Genomic DNA, 25,826 nt, shown 5'->3' with positions numbered 1-25,826 from the left:
AAAAATATATTTTAAATTTTTTTTTACACTGGCAGGGGGTCAGTGACCACTGGGGGAGTAAGGGGAGGTCTTCCCTGATTCCCTCCGGTGGTCATCTGGTCATTTAGGGCACATTTTTTGGCTTAGTCATAAGAAAAAAAGGACCAGGTAAAGTCATCCAAGTGTTCATCAGGGACGCCCTTCTTTTTTCCAGTATCGGTCGAGGACGCCCATGTGCTAGGTACGCCCCAGTGCCACCTTCGCTACGCCTCCGGGAACTTTGGTTGTCCCCACACCGGAAAGCAGTTGAGGGTGCCCAAAATCGACTTTTGATTATGCTGATTTGGGCGACCCTGTGAGAAAGACACCCATCTTCCGATTTGTGTCGAAAAATGGGCGCTCTTCTCTTTGGAAAATAAGCCTGTTAGGGGCCCTTTTACTAAAGCTTAGCACACACTAATGGACTCTAGCGTGTGCTAAGTGTCATGTAGCACATAGATATAAAATCGGACACCCAGCATTTAGCGCACACTAGTGTCCATTAGTGTGCGCTAAACTTTAGTAAAAGGGCCCCTTAACTCTCCATTGCTATAGGTACACAGTTAGATGGTAAGAGCTCTGGAGAAAGGGAAATACCTACTGTACCCAAATGCAACTTAACCCGAACTACTTCTTTAAAGGTTTGAGCAAAATACGAAAAAAAATCTAATGTAAAATGTTGCGTTGTAGTTGAAATTGATTTGCAAATTATAAGAATTTTTTTGTTGTTGTTTATGGATGCTTGATGTACCAGTAAATAATGTTGAAATGGGATTGGTTTAACAGTAGTGAAGAGCACTGCCATATGGAGGGTTCCTGGTTCATTTTCCGAATTAGGTCAGCTGAGAATGGGGATGTTGTGAAGGTGATATTTGCAGCCTCAATAATGATCATTGTTATGGATTTTACACCTGCAATGACTAGCCTAAGAACAGTCGAAAGGAGGATGTCTTAAAACAGGGAAAAAATGCCAGATAGTTATGAACAAAGGCTCATGTACCAGATCCCAGTACTGGCTGCTTTTGAATTTGAAGGAAAAAAGAGAAAGGAGAAACTACAAGGCCGAATTAAAATGAATTGGGTGTGGTTGCTAAGTGTACTTCACATTCTTCAGGTACTCTGTGGTTTATTTTCAAACAGGAAGGATATGGGGTAATAGTGTTGAATTCAAATGAAAACTATATTGAAGTTGAGAAGACAAAAACTGAAGCACAACCTTCTCCAGATAGTTCTGATGAACCAGAGGAAAAGAGGGAAAGGAAAGAGAAGATTCCAAAAGAAACAAAAAAGCGCCGGGACTTCTATGAAAAGTATCGGAATCCCCAAAAAGAAAAGGAAACAGTACAGGTGTACATCAGAGTAAGTACACTTTTTTATCTTCTTTATTTTTCCTGTTTTTTTTTTTTAATCTTAAGTTGAGTCGAGGTGGTGAAAAGTGCGGGCAAGCTATTGACAGTCCAGTAACACAGCCCCATCAGGTGGATATAGGCACCTGATGCTCTTTGTTGAAACTCTGAGAGAGCACCTTGTGACTCTCTTCCTTCTTCTCTCCCAAAGGTTATATAGATCCCCTTCCCCCATCACTGTGCTCCCCTTTTAAAGAAGCACAGTATCGGTACTCCCTCACCTATTCCCCCACACCCTTGAAGATCCCCCCAGTGTATAGAGTCTTAAGGGCAGGAGTGATTCTCTATTGTTACTGTCCTCTCTGGTGTCAGGTTCAAAATGGCAATTATGACCCCCTAGGAGTAGTACCACAAGACTGCCACTAGGGATCATAACTGCCATTTGGAAATTGATCCTACCCTTAAGACCCTAGACACCAGGTTGGGGGTGAGGAGCAGGAAAGGGGTCTGGACATTGTGCTCCTTTGGGGAGGGCTCAGGAGAAATGGGAGGGGGGGGGGTCACAATGTGCTCCATTGATGGTGGGAAAGGGTCAATTCCAACAAGGAGCATCAGGTTCCCTTTTCCACCCTGTGAGGCAGTGGTAAATGCTAAGAAGCTGCCCAGTATGGAAAATATTAGGCAGATACTGGACATGGCCACCTCATTCTATTTTATTTCCCCCTTACCCCCAGATTCTTTATAACGTGCCTGAAGTTACGTGCGGTTCTGCACGTAAATCTTGGTGTATTCAATAACTACGTGAGTAGATTAAGGGGTATGTTTACTAAGGCGCATTGGAGTTTTTAACGTGCCTTTAAAGTTAAGGCGCGTTAAAAACTAAGGCACCAATATATTCCTAGGGGCGCATTAGCGTTTAACGTATGTCAACTATTAATGTGTGTTAAAAACGCTAATGCGCCTATAGCGCACCTTAGTAAACACAGTCCTAATTGTTTTAACAAGCTGTTAAGTGCTGTTAACAGCTCTGAACACGCAATAATGAGCACTAATTGGCAAAAATTAGAATTTACGCACGTACATTGCTAAGCGTATTCTGTAATGTACTGCACCTAAAGTCTAACATGTGCAGGCAAAAAGGGGCATGGTTGTGGGTGGGGAAATGAGCATTTCATGGGCATTCCAAAATGTACACGTGTTGCTATAAAATATGGGCCATTGTGCATAAATTACACGCAGGCATTTATGCCAGCTTTTCATTGGCATAAATGGACGTGCGTAGATTTAGTTGCATGAACTGTGCCTAAGCGTATTCTAAATACCGCGCGTTTAGAATATGCTTAGGCATGATTGCCTAACGCACGTTACTTTTAGGCACCATATATAGAATCGGACTTTTAATGCGCAAGCTATGCACTTACTACACTTTAAGTTTTGCATCTTAACTGCAAAAATGTACCACACTTTTAAATGTATCCCAAATTATTTAAAAGACAATAAAATATTTTTCATCCCTAGATATTGTAACAGGTAGGGGTCCTCCACCACCCAGAAGGTTCTACGCACTTATAGTGTCCATGTAGTACTCTACCACGATGCCACAGCACGTTGCAGCTGAATAGGTCCTGAACCCTGAGACCCAGGTAGTCTTAGGTTAGTAATCCTATGGTCTGCTCCCCAGGGTCCTGATTCCTTACTTCCACTCAGGGTGAACGAACATCAGCATAAACACTGTAAATCTCTGAATTAGTTGAAATAGCCTATAATATAATGTCAGATATAGATTCCTGTTCCCATGAGTTGAATTTTCCACAGTTATATGCAAATGAGGTTATGGAAATAACACTTGATCATGCCCAGGCATCTCAGTCACTTCCACCTCCATAGGGATGGATTCTTCAAGCTTTTCAGGATCAGCTTGGAGCTCCCCCGCTTGGACCTGCTGGGAGCTATTATATAATGCTTAACAAGCCAGGGAGACATGTCCTCCTTGGAGCTCTTCCTGTTGTTAACCCTTTCCCTATAAAGCCTCCTATATACCTGTAACTTCCCTCCATTTTCTTCCCACTACTACTACTGCTACTTATCATTTCTATAGCGCTACTAGATGTACGCAAGAGAAGTCCCTGTCTCCTGGTATATGTGGGTGCCAGGAACAACTGCTGTCCAGGAAAGGGATTTGGGGTCAGGTTCAAGGGTTGGGAAAGGCTTTCACAACCTGTCATAAATTTTGCTTATTTACCTCAAAGTTAGTTGTATATTAATAGCATGCTGTTAATATACAACTAACTTTGAGGTAAATAAGCAAAGTATATTGAGGGCAGATGGATAGATCAGTGACTGGATCAAACGTAATTTACAGAAGACCATTCAGACTTCTTGTGAGATTTGTTTTTTAAATGATAGCTTAGGGTTTAAAATGACTCCTAGGATGCAGGCGGTTTCAACCTGGGGTATAGAAGTATCCCTTGTGATAATGGAGAACACTGCTTCTGGGGAAATTCTGCATTCTTTGAGTAATAACTACTTTCTGTGTTGCAATTTAAATTATTACTAAAAGCCAGTGATTTTATTGTTATTTTGGAAAAGAAAATTTGCATATATATGTAGAATTTTAAAATAGTATACATCATTTAAAATATTTTCACAGAATGTTTTGGCACAGACTTCCCTCAGGAGTACAGTATGCCATGCTCTTAAAACTCTTTCTTCGTATCACAGATATAGTAATGGATGCTTGGTTCAGCTTCCTAGAGAACAGCAGAATTCAAGAGCATATGGGATCCTTCTATACCCCAGGTTGAAACCGCCTGCATCCTAGGAGTCATTTTAAACCCTAAGCTATCATTTAAAAACCAAATCTCACAAGAAGTCTGAATGGTCTTCTGTAAATTACATTTGATCCAGTCACTGATCTATCCATCTGCCCTCAATATACTAGTCTGTTCTTTAGTTATTACACAGTTACACTATTGTAATTCACTCTATTAACAATTAGGGGCAAAAGAACTTTGTTAATTACAAATAATCCGAAACACTGCAATCTGAAATTCACATAAGTATGATCACATTACCCCTGATCTTAAGGACGCACACTGGCCCCCAATCACATACCAAATTTATTTATTTATTTATGATTTGTTATGACAGTTCTACCCCACATTTTCTCACGAAAGCTCAGGTTCAATACAGCTTGCATAAGAAATTAAGAAGAAGCATTACAATATAATTAATATTAATACAACTATTAAAAAAATCTTTTCATATTAGCTGAACACAAATCTAAAGAAGTGGGCTTTAAGTAAACTTTCTAAACAACATATAATCGACTGAATGTCTGATATACCTGGGTAATGAGTCCCAGAGTTTGGTACTTTGGTAAGAAAAATTAGCATTATGGATAATTTTGTAGGAAGTTTTTACAACATGGGAAATGTAATATGAGATATTCTCTAGATGATGTGGTGGCATTTTGTGGTGATAATGAGATCTATAATTTAAGATGGTAACATATCATTAAGACTCTGATGAACAAGAACACAGAGCTTAAATGAAATTCTTTCATTGATAGGTAACCAATTTAGATCCTTAAGAAAAGGAGATGCTTTAATATAACCTGGCAATCTGTATATAAGGCAGGCAGCTCTGTTTTGTGCAGTTTGTAGTTTTCTTAGGAGATTCCACTTAATACCTGCATAAATTGAATTGCAGTAGTCAAATTTAGTAAGACTTACGACTGGAACTAAAGTACGAAAGACCTGATCTTGAAAGAATGGTCTTAATCTTTTAAGTTTACACAATGAATTAAAGACATCTTGAGACTACTTTGAAATTTTCTTACAAGATCTTACTTATTGTCTTCCCACCCAAACCCACTTTCTCCTCTCCCTTCCACTCTCTATCTCAGTTGATAACACCCTCATCGTCCCCCGTCTCATCTGCCCGCAACCTTGGTGTCATCTTCGACTCCTCCCTCTCCTTCTCTGCGCATATTCAGCAGATAGCCAAGGACCTGTCGCTTCTTCCCTATAACATTAGCAAAATTCGCCCTTTCCTCTCTGAGCACACCACCCGAACCTCTCATCCCACTCTCTCATTACCTCTCGCCTTGACTACTGCAACCTACTCCTCACTGGCCTCCCACTTAGCCATCTATCCCCCCTTCAGTCCATTCAGAACTCTGCTGCACGTCTTATCTTCCGCCTCGACTGATATACTCATATCACCCCTCTCCTCAAGTCACTTCACTGGCTTCCGATCAGATACCGCATACAGTTCAAGCTTCTCCTACTAACCTACAAATGCACTCGATCTGCAGCCCCTCCTTACCTCTCTACCCTCATCTCCCCTTATGTTCCTACCTGTAACCTCTGCTCTCAAGACAAATCCCTCCTTTCAGTACCCTTCTACACCACCACCAACTCCAGGCTCTGCCCTTTCTGCCTCGCCTCACCCCATGCTTGGAACAAACTCCCCGAGCCCATACGCCAAGCCCCCTCCCTACCCATCTTCAAATCATTGCTCAAAGCCCACCTCTTCAATGTCGCCTTTGGCACCTAACCACTACACCTCTACTCAGGAAATGTAGACTGCCCCAACTTGACATTTCGTCCTTTAGATTGTAAGCTCCTTTGAGTAGGGACCGTCCTTCTTTGTTAATTTGTACAGCGCTGCATAACCCTAGTAGTGCTCTAAAAATGTTAAGTAGTAGTAGTAGTTAGTGTTTAAGACCCTGACTTACTTTTCATGTCTTCCCTTGCTGCCCAGCCAGGTCTTTCCGGTCATCACACCTCAATCAGCTAGTTATCCCCAGATACCGTGAAATTAGTCACCAACATACGCAACATGCCATCCTTTCTGTTCAAGGCCCTCAATTTGGAACTCTTTTTCAGTTCACTTTGGTTACAGCCCTCCTTGCCAAATTCAAGACAGATCTTAAGGCTCATTTATTTACCAACGCTTTCTCTTAATATCCCTAATATTTCTATCAGCGAGCCATTGAGAAGTCCATGAGGACATGTGTAACATCCCTTATGTTCTTTCCTACCCTCTATCCTATCAAACATTGTAGTTCTTTCCCTCTGCCCTACTATGCATGTTACACCCAATTTTGTCTGGTCCTGTCTCAAACCTCTCTTTTTTATCTGTAGCCGCTCTGAAGGCATTCCCATAGTGGGATATCAAAATTTTAATAAACTTGAAAACTTGCTACTCCCAATCCTGACACACGCATCAATTTTCTACTCTTTCCAGCCCTAGGCCTGACCCACCCACCCACTGTTCTACCAACACTCCAAAGTCTAAACCCAGTCCACCCACTCTCACCCTTCTTTATGGCTGTTGCCTCCTTCTTCAAATTTGTGAGCTTATTGAACATCAGCTCATTGCACATCTGGCTTTTGTGGGCTATTTATACCATGTGACCCATACAGGTGGAAGCAGCTGTACCACGTTTTATGCAAAATTTTTAAAATTGTGTATTACAATTCAGTACAAAATTGTGGTACAAAATTCAGTCAGGGGTAATACTTTGTACAATCTGCCCTGCTAAATTAGTGATGATCATTCCGCAGAAAGCAATATTTATTTTGTTTGGTAGCAGTCTTACCCTTTAGTACATTGTTTTCGCTGGAGCAGACGTCTATTGTGTTCTAGCAAGGCTTCTGATGGCAGATAAAGGAAGAGAACGATATTAATATCTTAATAATATTTTAGCTAGAATAGTTTCAAGAATTGTGTAATGAGGAAAGCCTACCCCCTTGCTCTTTTCTGTTTTCTTTTTCCATTCAGCAAACCTTGCACTTTGTAATGCTAGCAGCATGGGATCGTTATAACCTGCTACTGAAGGAGTTCTGATTCTGCAGGGGGCACACACAGTATTATTTGTACTTTGACTTTATATTATGCTTGATATACATACTGTGCATTATGCATTCTAGATTGATTCAGACAGTTTTTTAAAGTTCCTATTGTGGAAGTTAGCATTTTCATTCAGCATTTCAACAAATGCCAAAATGCTAGCTGGAATGCAATAATGTGCATGTAGATCTGTCTTCAATTGTAATACTTTTAAACAGACAGAAAATCATTTTAGCTACTAAAAAAATCTTTACACATTAGAATTGAAATATTAAAAAAAGTAAGTCCAGCATTACTGAATTGTTAAAAATTGTTTTGTAGTGTAAAACTATAAATTGTAAACATATAGTTAACTTATGGAAAATTGTATGTTTACATATACCATTTAGATTTTAGTATCAAAATTCCATGTAAATATTTAAAGTGAAAAGTGCAAATTTAGTTTACATACTAGCTCAGTGCAAGCTAGTACGTGTAACAGAATGTCTTATACTCTAATGCATCAGAAATTGAGCTTGAAAGATCAAAGTACTTTATGTTTCTTACTTCAGCAGTACTTAGATATGAAATAGCATACCTGCTGCTGTATATTATTGCTTGTTAAGGGGATTGATTTGGTCTGTGCAATAAACATCATGTCAGGCATGCCTGGCAGAAGAGGAGGGTACCTAAGTGTACTGCAATAAGGCAGATTTTTTTTTTTTGTTCTTGAGAACATCTGCCAAATGAATTGAATAGTGAAGACAGTAAATGTCATCAATTCCATAATAATCTGCAACAGAGACCTTTGAAGAATTCACTTGATTGGTTGTTACTTTAATATTTTCTGCAAACCAAAAAAGAGATTTTTTTTTCCTTTGGCAATTACATAAAACATTTAGCTCCCTGCTATTTCTGGTTTTCACAGTGATATTGGCAAGGGGTATTTGCTTTTAGATCTTACCTATTTATTTTGTGTTATATTAGCAGAGGAATGAAGAGTCTACTAGCTACAGTCCTGTTTAATTTTCCATTTAATGTGTTTGTTTTTAGCCAGAAAGGTCTGCTCTTGTTTAGATGAGGTGACTCTGATTAGTGAAGCAACAACAGTAATGGTGGTCCAAGAAAGGAAGAACAACCAGTAGCACACAAACAAGTTTATTGAAGAGGGACACTGCTTGGCCATGTTTCGACAACGCCTCCATCAGGGTCATCAGAATCTTCATAACAGGCTAGTTCCTTAGCATCAGCAGCAGATGAATCCAGATACTTGTGGGTTGTGTCCATCTACCAGCAGGTGGAGACAGAGAACGCTGAATTGAGCTGTCTTATAGGACAGAGTGCTCCCTGGCCAGTCAGTATTCTCTATCCCCAGCAGGTGGATGGACGGTTTCTTACAAGCTCCTGGCCTCATCTGATTTCACCTCTTATTCTGGGTATTCCAGTTTAGTAGAGCTCTGGGGTGTGCGGCTGAGTGATGCCAACTTTAGCGGCTACACCTGGTCACCACAGGTTTCCTTGTCATCAAGCAGATGAATCCATTACGAATGGGTTGTGTCCACCTACCAGCAGGGGGAGATAGAGAGCACTGAAAAACCATAGTGCCTCTTGGCCAGCTAGCTCCATCTGCCTCTCAGTATTCTCTATCTCCCCAGCAGGTTGGACGCAGCTTATTCAGCTCCTTCAAAATCTGCCTGGGGTGGCTCCTGGGCTTTTGCTAGTTGTATCAGGGGTGTTGTGGCTATTGCAGCTTCACTTTAAAGGCACATAAGTACATAAGTACATAAGTAATGCCATACTGGGAAAGACCAAAGGTCCATCTAGCCCAGCATCCTGTCACCGACAGTGGCCAATCCAGGTCAAGGGCACCTGGCACGCTCCCCAAACGTAAAAACATTCCAGACAAGTTATACCTAAAAATGCGGAATTTTTCCAAGTCCATTTAATAGCGGTCTATGGACTTGTCCTTTAGGAATCTATCTAACCCCTTTTTAAACTCCGTCAAGCTAACCGCCCGTACCACGTTCTCCGGCAACGAATTCCAGAGTTTAATTACACGTTGGGTGAAGAAAAAATTTTCTCCGATTTCGTTTTAAATTTACCACACTGTAGCTTCAACTCATGCCTCTAGTCCTAGTATTTTTGGATAGCGTGATAGTCGCTTCACATCCACCCGATCCATTCCAACTCATTATTTTATACACTTCTATCATATCTCCCCTCAGCCGTCTCTTCTCCAAGCTGAAAAGCCCTAGCCTTCTCAGCCTCTCTTCATAGGAAAGTCGTCCAATCCCCACTATCATTTTCGTCGCCCTTCGCTGTACCTTTTCCAATTCTACTATATCTTTTTTGAGATACGGAGACCAGTACTGAACACAATACTCCAGGTGCGGTCGCACCATGGAGCGATACAACGGCATTATAACATCCGCACCACCTTGGACTCCATACCCTTCCTAATAAAACCCAACATTCTATTTCGCTTTCCTAGCCGCAGCAGCACACTGAGCAGAAGGTTTCAGCGTATCATCGGCGACGACACCCAGATCCCTTTCTTGATCCGTAACTCCTAACGCGGAACCTTGCAAGACGTAGCTATAATTCGGGTTCCTCTTACCCACATGCATCACTTTGCACTTGTCAACATTGAACTTCATCTGCCACTTGCACGCCCATTCTCCCAGTCTCGCAAGGTCCTCCTGTAATCGTTCACATTCCTCCTGCGACTTGACGACCCTGAATAATTTTGTGTCATCGGCGAATTTAATTACCTCACTAGTTATTCCCATCTCTAGGTCATTTATAAATACATTAAAAGCAACGGACCCAGCACAGACCCCTGCGGGACCCCCACTAACTACCCTCCTCCACTGAGAATACTGGCCACGCAATCCTACTCTCTGCTTCCTATCTTTCAACCAGTTCTTAATCCATAATAATACCCTACCTCCGATTCCATGACTCTGCAATTTCTTCAGGAGTCTTTCGTGCGGCACTTTGTCAAACGCCTTCTGAAAATCCAGATATACAATATCAACCGGCTCCCCATTGTCCACATGTTTGCTTACCCCCTCAAAAAAATGCATTAGATTGGTGAGGCAAGACTTCCCCTTCACTAAATCCGTGCTGACTTTGTCTCATCAGTCCATGTTTTTGTATATGCTCTGCAATTTTATTCTTAATAATAGCCTCCACCATCTTGCCCGGCACCGACGTCAGACTCACCGGTCTATAATTTCCCGGATCTCCTCTGGAACCCTTCTTAAAAATCGGAGTAACATTGGCTACCCTCCAGTCTTCCGGTACTACACTCGATTTTAGGGACAGATTGCATATTTCTAACAGTAGCTCCGCAAGTTCATTTTTTAGTTCTATTAATACTCTGGGATGAATACCATCAGGTCCCGGTGATTTACTACTCTTCAGCTTGCTGAACTGACCCATTACATCCTCCAAGGTTAGCCCTTTCCCTGCCTTACCCTTCCCCCTATGTGGATGCAGGCATATAGGTTTGCCCTGTCCCTGCCTTTCTCACACTCTTCTATGTGGATGCAGACACATTGGTATGTCCTTTCCTTGCCTTTCCCACACTCTTCTATGTGGATGCAGGCACATTGGTATGTCCTTTCCCTGCCTTTCCCACACTCTTCTATGTGGATGCAGGCACATTGGTCCTGCCTTTCCCACTCTCCTGGACCTTCGGAGTGCCTCTGTAGCTGTTGCCTCTAACTTTCCTCACAGCATTAAAAAAAAATGCGCTGGTTAGCGCTGCGATTCTGAGGCTTCCTTCTGTTTGTGCAGCGTAACTGGAGCTCTGTGACTCGGTCTGGTGAGGTAAGAGAGTCTTGTAGCTCCTCCAGGGGCGGGCCCGCAATCGGGACGTTTTTGGCGTGAATCCGCCATTTTGAAATTTTCCGTCGTTTTTGGCGATGGCTGCGGCGGTTGTTAAGCGTTGTTCACGTTGTGGCAAGCGCAGATCCACAGCGGGGCTCTGTAAATCGTGCTTTCAGACGTCAGGGCTGGCCCGAGCATGGCGAGTGAGGTTTCTTCCCGCTCAGTGGAGCTGGCAGCGGGTGCCATCTTGGATGCTCCGCATGGCTTGACCCCCGCAGGAGCGGAGGGGACTGAGGCCGGAGGGGAGCCTCGGATGGAGGCTACCAGAGAAGCTGCTTACCCCGGATTGGAACCGGGAGGCCAAGGTGAGCCTTTCTCCCCTGAGTTTGTGTTGCTTTTACATAAAGTGTTCATGTTAAAACGAGCTCTGCCGCAGATGTCTGACTCTGCCTTGCTACCTGGTTCCCCTCCGGTGGAGACCGGCCCAGGATTGCCATCAGGCGTTTTTTTTCCCCCAGACAGTTGGCCGCAAGACAAGCACAGAAGGGTAAATTCCCCTTCAGAGAGTGGCGCACCCCCCTTCCCCCCCCCCCCCCCCCCCCCCCCGTGGTCGGGCTGTGGGGATTCTGAGGGGTCTGGCAGACCTTCGTGGTCCGAAGAGCCAGAGGAAGGTGTAGGATTGCCACTGGATCCAGATGATCCCACTGCGGTTAGGATTTTCCACCGCGAGGAGCTGCCAGTGCTTATTTCTGATGCCTTACAGGCCCTCTCTATTGAAGATCCTGTGATCGGCGAAGCCTCCTCTAGTAATCCGAGGATGGCAAGTACTAAGAAACCTGCTTGAGCCTTTCCTTTGCATGACTCCATCCAAGAGCTTATGTCACCTCAATGGGCTGACCCTGAGGGGCCTTTGAATGTTGCCAGGGCAATGGGGCACTTTATACCCTCTTAGTGAGGAGCACTTGACATGCTTGGCCGTGCCTAAAGTGGATGCCCTAGTCACGGCTGTGACGAAAAAGACTACCCTCCCAGTAGAGGGAGGGGTCGCCCTGAAGGACATGCAGGACCGACGTCTGGAATCAGCAATCAAACGGTCCTTTGAGATTTCAGGTGTAGCCTTACGGGCACCTGTGTGCAGTTGTTTGGCTGCTCGAGCCTGCCTCGCTTGGTTGCAACAGGCAGTGGAATAGCCCAGGGATGGAGCGGAGCCCCTTGCGGAGGTGGCACTGAGGATGGAGTCGGCCTTGTCATTTTTGTCTGATGCCCTCTATGATCTGGTCAGAGCTTCGGCTAAACAGATGGCTGTGGCGGTGGCCACTCGCCGCCTTCTATGGCTACGGCATTGGGCGGCTGACGTGGCCTCTAAGCAAAGGTTGGTGAAGTTGCCCTTCCAGGGCCTTCTCCTATTTGGTGAGGAGTTGGAGAAAATCGTTAAAGGCCTGGGGGAAACTAAACCCCAGCGCTTACCCGAGGATAGGCCGCGGCCTTCTTCCAAGGGTCAGGCGGTTCCCTCCTCTTCCAGACCTCGCTTCCGTGAAGCTAGAAGGTACCGCCCAGGGCGTTCTGCTGGGTTTACTTCACGTGCCCGCTTTCAGCAGAGGAACTCCTTTCACTCGGACAAACGTTCTGCAGCGACCGGCTCAAGGCCTGGAGTTCATGAATCCATGATCCCTCCCTGATTGACTCTGTTTTGTGTTCAGTTTTTCCTGCAGACATGTTCCCTCATTGGGAGAAGTTGGAAAACAGTCTTCAGGATTTCTGTTCTACTACAGGAGGTTGAGTTCGTCCTTCCTTTGTGTTATTGCTCCTGTTCTGGGGCATTCGTTCGCTGTGAGGAAAGTTCATGTTATTCTACTTTGCGGTGTAACACTGCTTTGGAAGCTTCAAATACTGAAGAGGCAGATGGAGCTAGCTGGCCAAGAGGCACTATGGTTTTTCAGTGCTCCCTATCTCCCCCTGCTGGTAGGTGGACACAACCCATTCGTAATGGATTCACCTGCTATGACTAAAGGAAAGAAAATTACCAAGGTAAGAACCTAATTTTCCCCTCTTCCCCACCCTTCTGTCCTCTCCTGCCCTTCTCCATTCTCCTTCCTCCAGGCTGTGGAAGATCAGCTGAAAAAAAAAAGGAAGCCATGTGTTTGGAGTGTTTTATTTTTGGAATGGAAGTTAGCTTCAAGAGAGATACTGGTACCCCCCAGTATCAGGACTGTAGAAGGAGAGGATGGTGGTCTGTCTCCAGCTACCCTGAAATACAAACAGTGCTGCTGTCAGTACCTTAGGTGAGACTTCACTTTTTCTTGTGCTGTATTGCGTCTGGGAGGTGTACTTGCTACTTTCGTAGTTGGGTGGCTTGTTCAGTTTCAGTTCTTGCAATGGCTAGGGAGACAAGTTCGCAGTGGACCCGTGGCAACGCCTTTGTGGTCCTTGTTTTTGGTTCTCTCACGTGGGACACACCTCTCTTGCTGCTAGCAGGGCTTCAGCATCCATTATGCTAGCGAGCAAGCTGAGTCAGCCTGTGCGATCTGTTTCACCGACTGTTGGTTTGGTGCTGATCTCCTCCATTGGGATCTGGGCCTTTTTCTGAGTGTGTGTGGGGGGTTCTATCTGTGAGGGGAGTTTCCCTGTTTCTTTCACAATGAGTCTCTGTTTAAAAAAAAAAAAGAGCCACACAAACAGACTACTACAATGTGGGCAGTACTTTATGTCCATTTTTTGCTGCTTCCCAGTCTTACTGCCTAGCGCTTTGTTTCCAGGGGGCGATCAGGCTCAGCATTGGGTACTTTGAACCTCTTTTTGCGCCTCATTTTGTGAGGGCCTGAGATGTGATTCAGGTCAGCACAGCTTTGGGGGGCCTGTGGACAGGTTACCTCTTCATGAGGTACGCACGTTGCTGTCGTCATGGGGCGTGACATTGCTTCAGCGATTTGCTCCGGTTTGTCCTTCTGATTCTGCTCGGCGGTGACTCAGGTTTCCTTGGTTTAGAGGGCATGGCATCTTCTCTGTGCGAGTGGATCCTTGTGCTGACTGTAAAGCAGGGCAGCTTCAAGATGGTGTCTAGCCAGCCTCCTCCCTTCAGTGCTGAAGCGTTTCTTTTACTTTGGCCATTAGTCAACCCATGCCATTTCTGAGCGAGAGTGCAGTGCCCTCTGGTTTTGTTTTCTCATCTGCCTGTGGCCCCAATAGCTTCAGCGACACATCTCTAGTTGCTATGCCTGAGGGTAATGGGTTCAATTCTTGGTGAACCTGATAATAGCATTACTGTTTTGTTATCCAGTTCCAGGAGGAACATTTTCAGCCATGGTTCCCGTACCTGCCATGCCTTGGGCAACTGCATTGTCCTACAGTGGGCTTTGTTGGTGACAGCAGTTCCCGACAATCTTGGCTGCTGGTGGGGGTTTCTGCTGTGTCTCCTGGTTCCATAGTTGGTCCTCTGCGGGGAACCAGTGTTCCACTTGGGGTTAGTGCTTTGGGGATGTTGGGCCCTTTTTATTAGGGCCTAGTTTGTGTTCTCCTGCTGTGCCCCATTTGTTTGAGGGTGCTTGGAGTCCCCTTACCATTTGGTCTGGAGCAGTGGAGTCCCCTTACCATTTGGTCTGGGGCAGTAAAAACAAAACCTGAGAGACAGGAAGATAACCTGGAGGTTTCCAAATCTTCAGTGGTGGAGCATCCTTTTGATTCCTCACACATCATTTCAGGTGGCTGCACCGCTCTTCTGTCTCAGCATTTCCATGAGGAGTTGCCTCTGGAGTCCACTTTGTTACTGTTGGTTCCACATTTCTGGTTGCAGTGATCCATCTGATGGTTTTCCTGACGCTGGGACCCTTTGTCCTTGTTTCCCTGGTAGAGTGGGCACTCATGTGTGGTCTCCTGGGGGAATTTCTTCCAGTGCAGTTTATTCTGCACCATGGCTGGCTTGCAATCTGAAGTTTTCAGGTTCCAGGCTGGTTTAGGCATTAGATTATACACTGCAGGATTCTGCCTTATTTTGAATAAGGCATATTTTCCTCCCTCTCCCATTCTCCTTGCCTTGTTGAACAATTTGTTGCATGTCTGGGGCAGCTCACGCTATGCTCTTATGATATAGGATAGTGGCATTGGTTTCTCCAGTAGTTTTGTTCTTTGATGTTGAGGCTGCTCTGGTCAACACTCTTGCATGCCAGCTCCAGCCACCATCGTACCGGCAGCACTGGGAGGCATTTATTTTCCTTTCTTCTCTTCATAGTATGGACAACTGGCGAGATTGCAGAGCTACTTCCTTGTTGGATGACTGGCATTGTGGTTGCAGCACCCAGCTTGGAGTGCACACAGAGTTCCAGTGGTGCCTGGTTCGGGTTTTGCGCCACGATGGTTCCAACCTCCTTATTTGGATGTGCCATTTTGCTCTGTCTCTTGGTCACACTAGTTAGCTCCTTTGTGCAGCTAGGCCAACGCGTGCTAGGGAATTACCCCATCTGCCAATTCTGGGCACTAACAGTGAGTCGTTCACTTTGGCCTAGACATTGGACAGCTAGTGGGGTGGCTAAGGCACGTTTAAGTCTCCTGGCCTTTGGAGCTCAACTTGGGTTGGGGCAGCTCTAAGGCCTTTGGTTACAGACCTAGGGACCTCCAAGTCCCAGGTTTTGCCAGAGGGCAACTTTATTCTTCTTCCTCTAGGTCTTATCTTAGGTTTTGGGAGTGCTGGGGCTTCTAACCAAGTGGAGCTACCTTTCTGGGTTCCTGCTTCTGCACACTCATCCATTCTTTCCAGCTGATGGAAAGCAATCGACTTAATCTCCAACTCTCCCAATGCAACCCACTGCTCCCTCTCATTGGGGTCTTGGTTCACTCCTTGGCTTTATTTATAGCAGGACTCCTTTTTTGGTTCCAGGAGAAGTGCGTCAACTTCCCTCTGTCCTATATGTCTGGAACATACTGGAGCAGGATGACAGACTGGACTTCTCCCATTTTACGGTAGGTTTCTTGGCCTCTCCAAGTAAGCTCCAGTCCGCTTGTCAAATAGTTCAACCACCTGGCAGACACTTCTTTAGGCGCCATGGAGACTGTCTCCAGTTGTGTTTGAAGAATGGGAAGTTCTGCCATTTTCATGATACTTCCAAAGACGGGACTTTTTTCCCCAGGGTTTGGGCATCACAGAGTTAACAGAGTGGTCATGGTTCTTCTCTTATAATGGGAAATTTGCAGTCTGTCATTGCTGATCCACAATCAGAGTTCCTGGCCTCCTTGCCTCTCAGGCAGCAAGTGTTTTTGTGCCCCTTTGGCCTCATCACAGGAGGTTTCTGGGCTTTAGAATCCATGGTGCTCGTTATTCCTTTATGGTTGTGCCATTTGGCTTTTCCTCATCTCCAGGAATACTTCTTTCAGCAGAATGGTAGTAATGGCAGCCTTCCATTGCTGTTCTTGGTTGCAGGGGCATTCATTCTTCCCCGACTGCCTGTGTGGTGGCTCTTCCTGTCTGGAGAAGCTTAAGGTTTCCTCTGAGAGGGTTATGCTGCTTCAATCTTTGGATGGGTATGCAGGAGCACTCAGCCTGGCCTGGTGGGGTTTGACGCCGCCTTCCTCAGTCAGTTCAAGACTGTTCGCTCTCTGCAGGCGTATTTCTGCACCACATGCACTACTAAGGCGTGCCTTAGTTGGGAGTGTCAGATTTCGGTTTCCTTCGAGAGTCCGACGGCCACCCTCCTCCAGCATTGTTGGATGGCAAGTTGGGACTGGTTTTGTCGGCAGGGTTTCTTTATATCTTGCTTCCGACACTGGTCGAGCAGATGTTCTTTACTATCACATCTGTTCCTTCGGAGATTGCATCACTGAGCAGCGACTTGTTGACCACATTTTTAGGTCCCTCAAGTTGCTTGGTAGGGAGTTGATGAGGTTACTGGGATCAGGGGGTCTTAAGACAGCATTTTTCTGAGGACTGGTCTCCTTGGTCTTTCTGGTCATGTCCAGCTCTTGTTTTCATGTGATGGTTCCTGTCACAGTTGGACAACGTGGTTTCATCAGATGCAGGCATCAGCTTAGATGGAGTTTCGAATCTCCAGCTTTGTCCGGTCGAGATCCTATGGAATTTTCCTGTAGGAGTAGGGGTGTACCCAGTTCTGGAATCTGTAAGGTACTGCAGTATCCATGCCCACGCTTGTTGGCGAGGTCCAGGAGACTATCTTATCTTTGTATTTCCTAATAGGGGATCCTCTTCCGACCTGGTTCCAGGGCCATTCTGGCAGAGCCATCACAACACCTAGGCAGGAGCTCTTCTGTTCTTCATGGAAGCCCTGTCTAGGGTGGTGAAATGGTGTTCCTTGCATACCTTGTAGGGGACTTCCATTTGGTTGGATCGGCTTGGTCAGATTCTTCCTTTGGAGTTTCAGTGTTTTTTCATGGAAGCTTCCGGTTCCCACCCTAATTCAGGACTGCTTTGCTACATCCCATAAGTATCTGGATTAATCTGCTGCTGACGGTAAGGAACATAAAATTATTTCTTACCTGATAATTTTCTTTACTTTAGTTGCAGCAGATGAATCTAGAAGCCCACGCAGTTTCTATCGGTTAATTCTCTCTGTTGGGCAGTGTCATTGTATTTGTCCATTTTAGATGGACTGTTGACATTGGTTTACATGTTGGCAGTTTTTGGTTTATTATGTTTCCCTGTGGGGAAGGAGAAATATTGTAATGTCTGTTTCCTTCTGCTTTGTTATGAGAAATGCTGACTGGCCAGGGAGCAGTCCATCCCATAAGATAGCTGAATTCAGCACTCTCTAGCTCCACCTGCTGGTAGATGGACACAACCCACAAGTATCTGGATTCATCTGCTGCGATTAAAGGAACGAAAATTATTAAGTAAGACATAATTTTATGGTAAGTAATATCACCAGAATGAATCTTCTGCCGAATCTGTAGCGCTATCACTATAGTGCTGTTGATATTACTTATCTAGCCTTTTATTGAAGACTCTGATAATCCCTGAAGCAGGCAGTTGCCGAAACTTGGCCAAGTCGGGTCCCTCTTCAATAAACTTGTGTGTGCACTACTGATTTTTCTTCCTTCCTTGGCCACCTTTGCTGTTGTTGCTTCATCTGTTGGTTCTGCAGAGGTTACACTCCTGTTTCTTCTTGTGACTCCTGATTAGAACAATAATGTGTCATATTATTCCTGGCTATATTTTCATTACTTCAAAGGGCGCTATTTTGTAATATGGAACATTTTTTTAAATGGTACCTTTATATATGAACGTGTTCAGCTTGAAAACGTCTAGCTCAAAGCCATAATTGAACCAGAAATGTAGATGTTTTTCTAGTTTGATTATGACTGTGTGCCAAACATTGGATTGAGACTTTTTCGGCAAAAAAAATCTCAGTTTGGATTTAGATGTCATACTGAAAATTCCCCTCTATGTGGTTTACTCATATTAATGTGTGTTAATGTACATTCATGAAAGATAACTGGTTAACACAAATAGAACCCTATTGCTCCTGTATGGTGTTTATTGTAGAAGTGCTATTCCTCTTTTAGACATCATATACTGGCATTTAGACATTTATATTGCTTACACGTCTAAACTCTGGTTTTAGAAAACTGGGATATTCACGTGAAAAACATGCACATGGCAACATGCACATATCTTCCTCATTTCAGAAGGGGAACGCACGTTTATGTTCAAAACAATCAATTTTGGGTTTACACCTGCTGTCTGGGATGTCTAGGTTTCATAAAAGTGATCGTATTGAGCAGTGCTCAACTGGAGGGGTTAGTGGAGGTCATTTCCTTATTCCCCCGGTGGTTGATGCCCCACCCCACCTCCCCCCACCTCCAAATGAAACTGGCAGGGGATATCAGGCTCTGTGACAGCTTCGGGAAAACTAAACGTTTATATTTCCAAAATGGCAAGCATAAATGTTTATTTTACTATTTCATAACGTAAGTATGCACATGCCCATATATACCCATTAATATTTAAGACATCTCTGACTCTATAATGAGTGCTGCTGCTACATCTAACTGGCACATACATCTCCTTTTCTTCATGTATTTTAGAACAGGCTCTACATCTGCAAATCCTATTTTAAACTACAAGTGGAACTTGAATGTCCTGACCTGGACATTTCAATTTAGATTTTTATGTACTAAAATGCTGCTATTTCTGGTAAAATGGTAAAGGTAATCCCCTATACAGAGGTATCAAGCCATGAACAACTTGTGGGGGCAGCCATATGTGTGACAGTTTCATGGCAGACTATTAGTAGGGTGCTTTCCTATAACCTTTCCCAGTCATTCTCCCCCTCCCCCTACCCACCTGATCTCTCCCCAGCTAGGACAGGTACTCATTTACCAACTGAAAGTGGATGGATGGCTGAGTTGTGCAGAGACCCAGTGCATGATTCAAACTTAGGTCATGGGCGCAGTAAACAAGCAACCACTGACTTACCATGATTGCATACTATATCTCTGGTACCTATTTCAAAACTGTAAAATGAATCAGAAAAATTCCCTTTGCAAAAATATCTCTGGCCTAATGTATACATTTATGCAGTGAAAGGTAAAATTCATCACTTCCAGCTTCAAGTGATCATTTCCAAGGTGACCTCAGTATTGTGCCCTTTTGTTTTTCTCTATGTCTCTGCATTCACAAGAGTCACTGACCTTTTTTTTTGTACTTACCACTATTACTATCATGCTGTTCCTTCTTATATTAACATTCTCTATTGACTATCACAGGGGTTTCCCCCATATTTTTTGTATTATAATTTCATTTCTTGTTGATTGTTCCATGTGTTTGCTCTTTTCTTTGTTTTCCTATTCTGTAAACTGCTTTGCTGCACTTAGGAAGAAATGAAAAAAATCACAGAAAGGGTGGCAGACTCTGGGAACAGTTTTCGGTGGAGACAGCAAACCAATCAAAGAATTCAAGCATGTAACAGAACAAAGAGACTTTAGTAATAGGGAGACAGGCACAAATGGGAACGCTAGATGGACCATGTAATTCTCTGCTGGTTAAAGCGGGATATAAATGTAAAAAAAATAAATAAAGTTGGTATATCAAAATAAATAAGTTTTATACAGTTCTTCCACAAAGACATAGTAAATGGTTGTAAAGTATGTTTAGCAAGAAACATAGCTAATATACAAGCCCCACCAGTAACATTCCTAGTATTTTCTGTATTAACAGCTTATCTGTGAAATCTGTGCTCGGGTTCAATTACTGAATCACAGCTGAATAGTGTTTTTTTTTTTTATTTGCTGCAGCTTTAGGACATTAGACTAATGGAGATGGTTGAATAATCAAATGAATGTGGTTGATTTGAAGGACGGAGTAATCAAAATATTTTTTGAATAGGAAACAAGACAAATATCACTACCGAGCCTCCTGTTAAAAACAGATGAAGTGACCTATAAAAACATTTCTGGAGATTATTACATTTTATTTCTAACTCACCCACATGTTTACTAAACTGTGTGGCAGTGCTAACACAGCCCATTCAAAGTGAATGGGCTGTGTCAGCATTAGCACGTGGCTTAGTAAACAGGAGGGTCATGCTGCTAAAACTATCTCTGTAATATCATATACCACAAGTGTAATATAGATTCAGTTCAAACATAGGGGCCTTTTACTACACTGTGGGTCCTTTTACTAAAGTGCACTGAAAAATGGCTTGCGGTAGCGTCGGAGCAGGCTTTGGGCACACACTGATCCATTTTTTAGCATGCCTGTAAAAAAGGCAGTTTTTTGCCAAAAATGGACATGTTGCAAAATCAAAATTGCCGCACGTCCATTTTGGGTCTGAGACCTTACTGCCAGCCATTGAACAAGCGGTAAGTAATCTGGGTGGTATTGACCTACGCACGTCTAATGTCACTTGGTGCGCATCCATTACGTGTGCCTGAAAAAAAAATTTCAGACGCGCGTATCGGATGCGTACCAAAAATGAAATTACCGCAAGAGCCATGTGGTAGTCAGGCAGTAACTCCATTTTGGTGCGTGTTGGGCGAGCGTAACGCTTACGTGGCTTCATAAAAGTATCACGCAGTAGTTTGGGACACACTACAGCATCACACAGTAGTTTTAGAATGTGTGTGTGCTAACCACGCGATAAATAATTTTTTGAAATTTTTTTGAGGGGGTGTGTCGGGTGGAAAGTGGATGTTCCTGTGCTAAGCAGTTAGTGCATCTACATAATTGCACACTAAGGACTGGATTCTATACATGGCGCCTAAAAAGTCAGTGCCAAAAAAAGTGTCACTAAGTGCTATTTTATAAACGGCGCTTAAAGTTAGGCGCCATTTATAGAGTAGTACTGGGGACCGTGATGACATTTAGGCATGCCCATTTACTCCAACCTTGGTGTAAATCTCCATGCCAAAATTAGGCGCAGATCCCCTTTATTCTATAAGATGCGTAAATTAAAGGAAAACCCCTGATCCACTCGTGACCCACCCATGGCTTTGACCTTTTTGGACTCGTGCCTAAATTTGCGCATGTAAATTTTGATTAATTTTAATTAGCACCAATAATTGCTTGTTAAGATCTCTATTGGCTCTAATTGGCTTGTTATTCAATCAAATTGCACATTTGGGGGTAACTGCTTAGCGCACGGATAACACAGGATTCCATACTGCCTACAAAATAGGTATTGGTAAATTCTCATGCAGTAATTTTAAAAAAATGGTCATAGGTTAATGATAGCTTAAAAGGGCTTACTTCAGGATGTGCTCAGCGTTAAGTCCCAACTCTGCACATGTTACCTGCACACTAACAAATATTTTTTTTTATTTTTTGGTTGAGGGGGCATGTCTGGAGGGCAGAGAGTGGGTTTGTCTATACTAATCAGTTAGCAAACTACATTAGGAGCTGCCTAGTGGTTAGTGCAGTGGACTTTGATCCTGGGGAACTGAGTTCAATTGCCACTGCAGCTCCTTGTGACTCTGGGCAAGTCACTTAACCCTCCATTGCCCCTGGTACAAAATAAGTACCTGAATATATGTAAACCGCTTTGAATGTAGTTGCAAAACCTCAGAAAGGCAGTATATCAAGTCCCATTTCCCATTACCGCTTGCTAATGATTAGCATAGGATTACCCTGTGAGCTCTTACAGCCAACCAAATGAGTGGTGGTAGGTACTCACCTGGTAATTTTTTTTAATGGCTATGTGCTAATGACAACATTAATGCCAAAAATAGAAAATCATCCATTGTACTGCTGTGGTACAAATGACCTTAGCATATGGGAAGAACCTACATAAGGGTGCACAAGGCCACTTTCTACTGCAGCTTTGTAAAAGCTAAATGATTAAAGGGAAAATAGTGAAGTAAAGGAATGGCTACTGTGAGAGATGCAGTTGGGGGGTGGGGGAAGACAGGGAGAGGCAGATAAATGGTCAATTGAAGTATTGAGCAGAGAGGGAATTCTATGGCATTGGCAAATGGAGTGGGATGGAGGAGTTTTGGCTGTAGATTATTACTATTGTTTCCAATTAATATGTCTGTGAATAGGTTAACATGTATACTGCACCAAAAGCATCTGAATATAAATCAGATAACCATATAGAGGCTTTGTGAGCCTTTGCTGATATCTTGTTTCAGTTGATGCTGAATTTTTATAGGAACTAGGAGAGAAGGACACAGAAATTTAAAATATGATAGTTGAGACACAAGAAGCAGAATAATAGAGCACGTGGAGATGTAGGGACTAGTTTTATAACAGGGTACCTATAAAAATGTAGAACTCTATATAAAAATACTCAGAATCGGTATAGCAAACCTGCCATATTAAAACAGCACTAATTGTCAGGACTCTACCAGCAACAGCCCTTTCTGTGAAGCATAATATCACAAAAGGTGCTAGAACATTAATATACCTCCTGTTGGAACACTGCTATAGCACAATACACAGGAACCTACAATTATTTATTTATGACATTTGTATCCTACTTTATGCCAAACTAGTTTGGGTTCAATGTAGCTAACAATAAATATTTGCAAAAAGTACAATACAATCAGTGTTAGCATACATAGTACTAATAAGATACACAAACTTCACTACTATTGAATAACAAGAGCAGGGTTCCATCCATGCCTGAGAGCTAACAATTACAAGTTTAAGGGATTTACTAACTAAAAATGTTTTCAACAGTTTACAAAATAAGAGGTAATCAGTAACACATCTTAATGGATTAGGCAGAGAATTAAGCCTGCATTACGAATAGATTTATAATGAAAATTCTTACAACTTGGGTAATGAAGGATGTAGGAAAAGCATTTCGTAAAGGCAGTTCTATCAAGTTTTGCATGTAGCAAGGTAATAAAACCATTCAAAATTTTATAAACAAGTACACAAAGTTTAAAGGTAATCTGAGAATTTATTGGAAGCCAATACAATTTAGCCAAGAGAGGAGTTGCCTTGGTATTACAAAGTACTTTACAAACAAGTCAGGCAGTGGTGTTCTGTTCTGATTGAAGTTTCTTGACTAAAGAGTACTTTAAACCTGAGTAAATGGCATTACAATAGTCAAACTTAGAGAGTACTAGTGTTTGGACCAAAGAATGGAAGATCAAATTTGGAAAGAAAGGTCTTAATTGCTTCAGCCTCCACAATGTATTAAAGACACTGGATATCACCTTGGACACTTGAGCTTCGAATAACAGATACTGGTCAAAAGTTATACCTAAGATTTTCATAGTGGTAACTAACAGGTAAGTCATATTATCTATAGTGAAGTTCCTAATAACCATAAGGTGGTAGGGATTAGGCAGGATTAGGAATTTGGTTTTGTCTTTGTTTAGTTTTAATTTGAAATCAGCAGCCCAGAATGCCATCAGATCCCAACCAATTTGATGGTAGGCAAGATTTCACCTATATTGTCTATAAATGGGATGTAAATAGTAACAAAAAAAACAGCACCACGGGCCTTTAAAAATGGAACACAGTTCTTTAATGAATGAGCCTTGACAAAAAGACCCGACACGGGCCGTGTTTCGGTGACTAGCACCTGCGTCAGGGGTCACAGTGATGACGTGGAAAACTTGGGGAATAACTCGAATATATTCCTCTACAATATATTATTCCTTACCCCACGTCTCATGTAGTAAAAGCTACAAAGCACCAAGGCACTTTCACAGAAAGTGAAAGTGCCTTGGTTCTTTGTAGCTTTTACTACATGAGACGTGGGGTAAGGAATAATATATTGTAGAGGAATATATTCGAGTTATTCCCCAAGTTTTCCACGTCATCACTGTGACCCCTGACGCAGGTGTTAGTCACCGAAACACGGCCCGTGTCGGGTCTTTTTGTCAAGGCTCATTCATTAAAGAACTGTGTTCCATTTTTAAAGGCCCGTGGTGCTGTTTTTTTTGTTTGGACTTTAGTTTGTACTTTGTTCCCTCTCTTTTGTTATATGTAAATAGTAACATCATCGGCATACATAAAGATATCAAAACCTCTGGATGCCAGTAAACTACCTAATAGAGCCATCATTAAATTGAACAGAATAGGGGATATATAAAATATAGTGGTCAACTGTATCAAAAATGCTAGACATATTTATTTATTTGTTACATTTGTATCCCGCATTTTCACACCTATTTGTAGGCTCAATGTGGCTTACATAGTACCGGAGAGGCATTTGTAGACTCCGGTGTAAACAAATACAAAGTGATGTTGTGGTAAGATAAAGTTCATGTGGTACAGCCACATTAGGGAATCGTACAACGGAAGAGTTGTGTTATGTCCATTACGTACTTTAGTTTTGTTGTGTTGCAGAGATCAGGCATTTATGTTGGATTGGTAGGGTATGCCTTTTTAAACAGGTTAGTTTTTAGTTTTTCCAGAAGCTTAGGTGGTCGTACGTAGTTTTCAAGGCTTTTGGTAATGCGTTCCACAGTTGTGTGCTTATGTAGGAGAAACTGGATGCGTAAGTTGATTTGTATTTGAGTCCTTTGCAGCTTGGGTAGTGCAGGTTTAGGTACGTTCGTGTTGATTCGGATGTGTTTCTAGTTGGTAGGTCGATCAAGTCTGTCATATCAAACTGTAGAGTTAAAATTTTCCTAAATTTTTCTAAAATTGGCTATCAAGGTGGTTAAGACAGTCTCTGTACTATATCCAGAGAACTATACAGAATAGAATGTGAATGAAGATATTCCATAAGTTGAGATGACACCAGTCCTTCCATCACCTTAACTAAAAAGGTATAGAGGCAACTGGTCTATAATTGTATTCTTCACTCCTACTAGACAAGGGTTCTTCAGAATAGGAGTAAAAATTATTCTGCCTTTGTCCTAAGGGATTAAACCTTGAGATAGCATAAAAGAGAGATTTAACATAAGATAACGAATGAATAAATCTGGTGCTGACTTCAATAGATAACTGAGGCAAGGGTCCAATAAACAATGTGAAAGCAAATACTTAGAAAGAAAGAATTTGACTGAATGTAATGATGGTAGTGAAAATCGAAGACAGAACTAGGGCAATTTAGTTCAGCTTGGACTTTATCAGTTTTCTGTGCAAAATAGCAAGTTGGTCTGCAGATGGGATAGGTTCATTAATAGCTGATACAGATTGAGTATCTAGCTTTGAATTAACTATGGAATAAAGCTTCCTAACATTTAAAGAGAAACCACCTATGTGCTTTGCTTTCTTGATTTTATGTTTATATTCCTTGGATAATTTTTTCCAGGTAGACCAATTTTTAGCAGTTTTAGACGTAATAGCAGACAGAATTCTTTAACTTGGTCACCTAATACAGAATAAAAGACCACAGAAACAAAAATGCAGACAAAAACCAAAATGGAAACCAAGAAGCCAGA

At 42.8% G+C, this 25,826-nt stretch overlaps 1 protein-coding gene across 3 annotated transcripts in view; it reads left to right on the top strand.

Annotated features, from left to right (window-relative positions):
* The window catches only part of FAM172A (family with sequence similarity 172 member A), a 636,319-nt gene that overhangs the window by 300,386 nt on the left and 310,107 nt on the right, over positions 1 to 25,826 (top strand). For all 3 annotated transcript variants that reach the window (XM_030193388.1, XM_030193389.1, XM_030193387.1), the window contains exon 7: positions 1,159 to 1,377. In XM_030193388.1, coding sequence (XP_030049248.1) covers positions 1,159 to 1,377 — 219 coding nt within the window. The remainder of the gene's footprint in view (positions 1 to 1,158; positions 1,378 to 25,826) is intronic.

Source organism: Microcaecilia unicolor, chromosome 2 (assembly GCF_901765095.1).
Source record: "Microcaecilia unicolor chromosome 2, aMicUni1.1, whole genome shotgun sequence".
Classification (NCBI taxonomy): domain Eukaryota; kingdom Metazoa; phylum Chordata; class Amphibia; order Gymnophiona; family Siphonopidae; genus Microcaecilia; species Microcaecilia unicolor.
The sequence above is the reverse complement of the archived record's forward strand: the minus strand, read 5'-3'. Positions and strand labels throughout refer to the sequence as shown.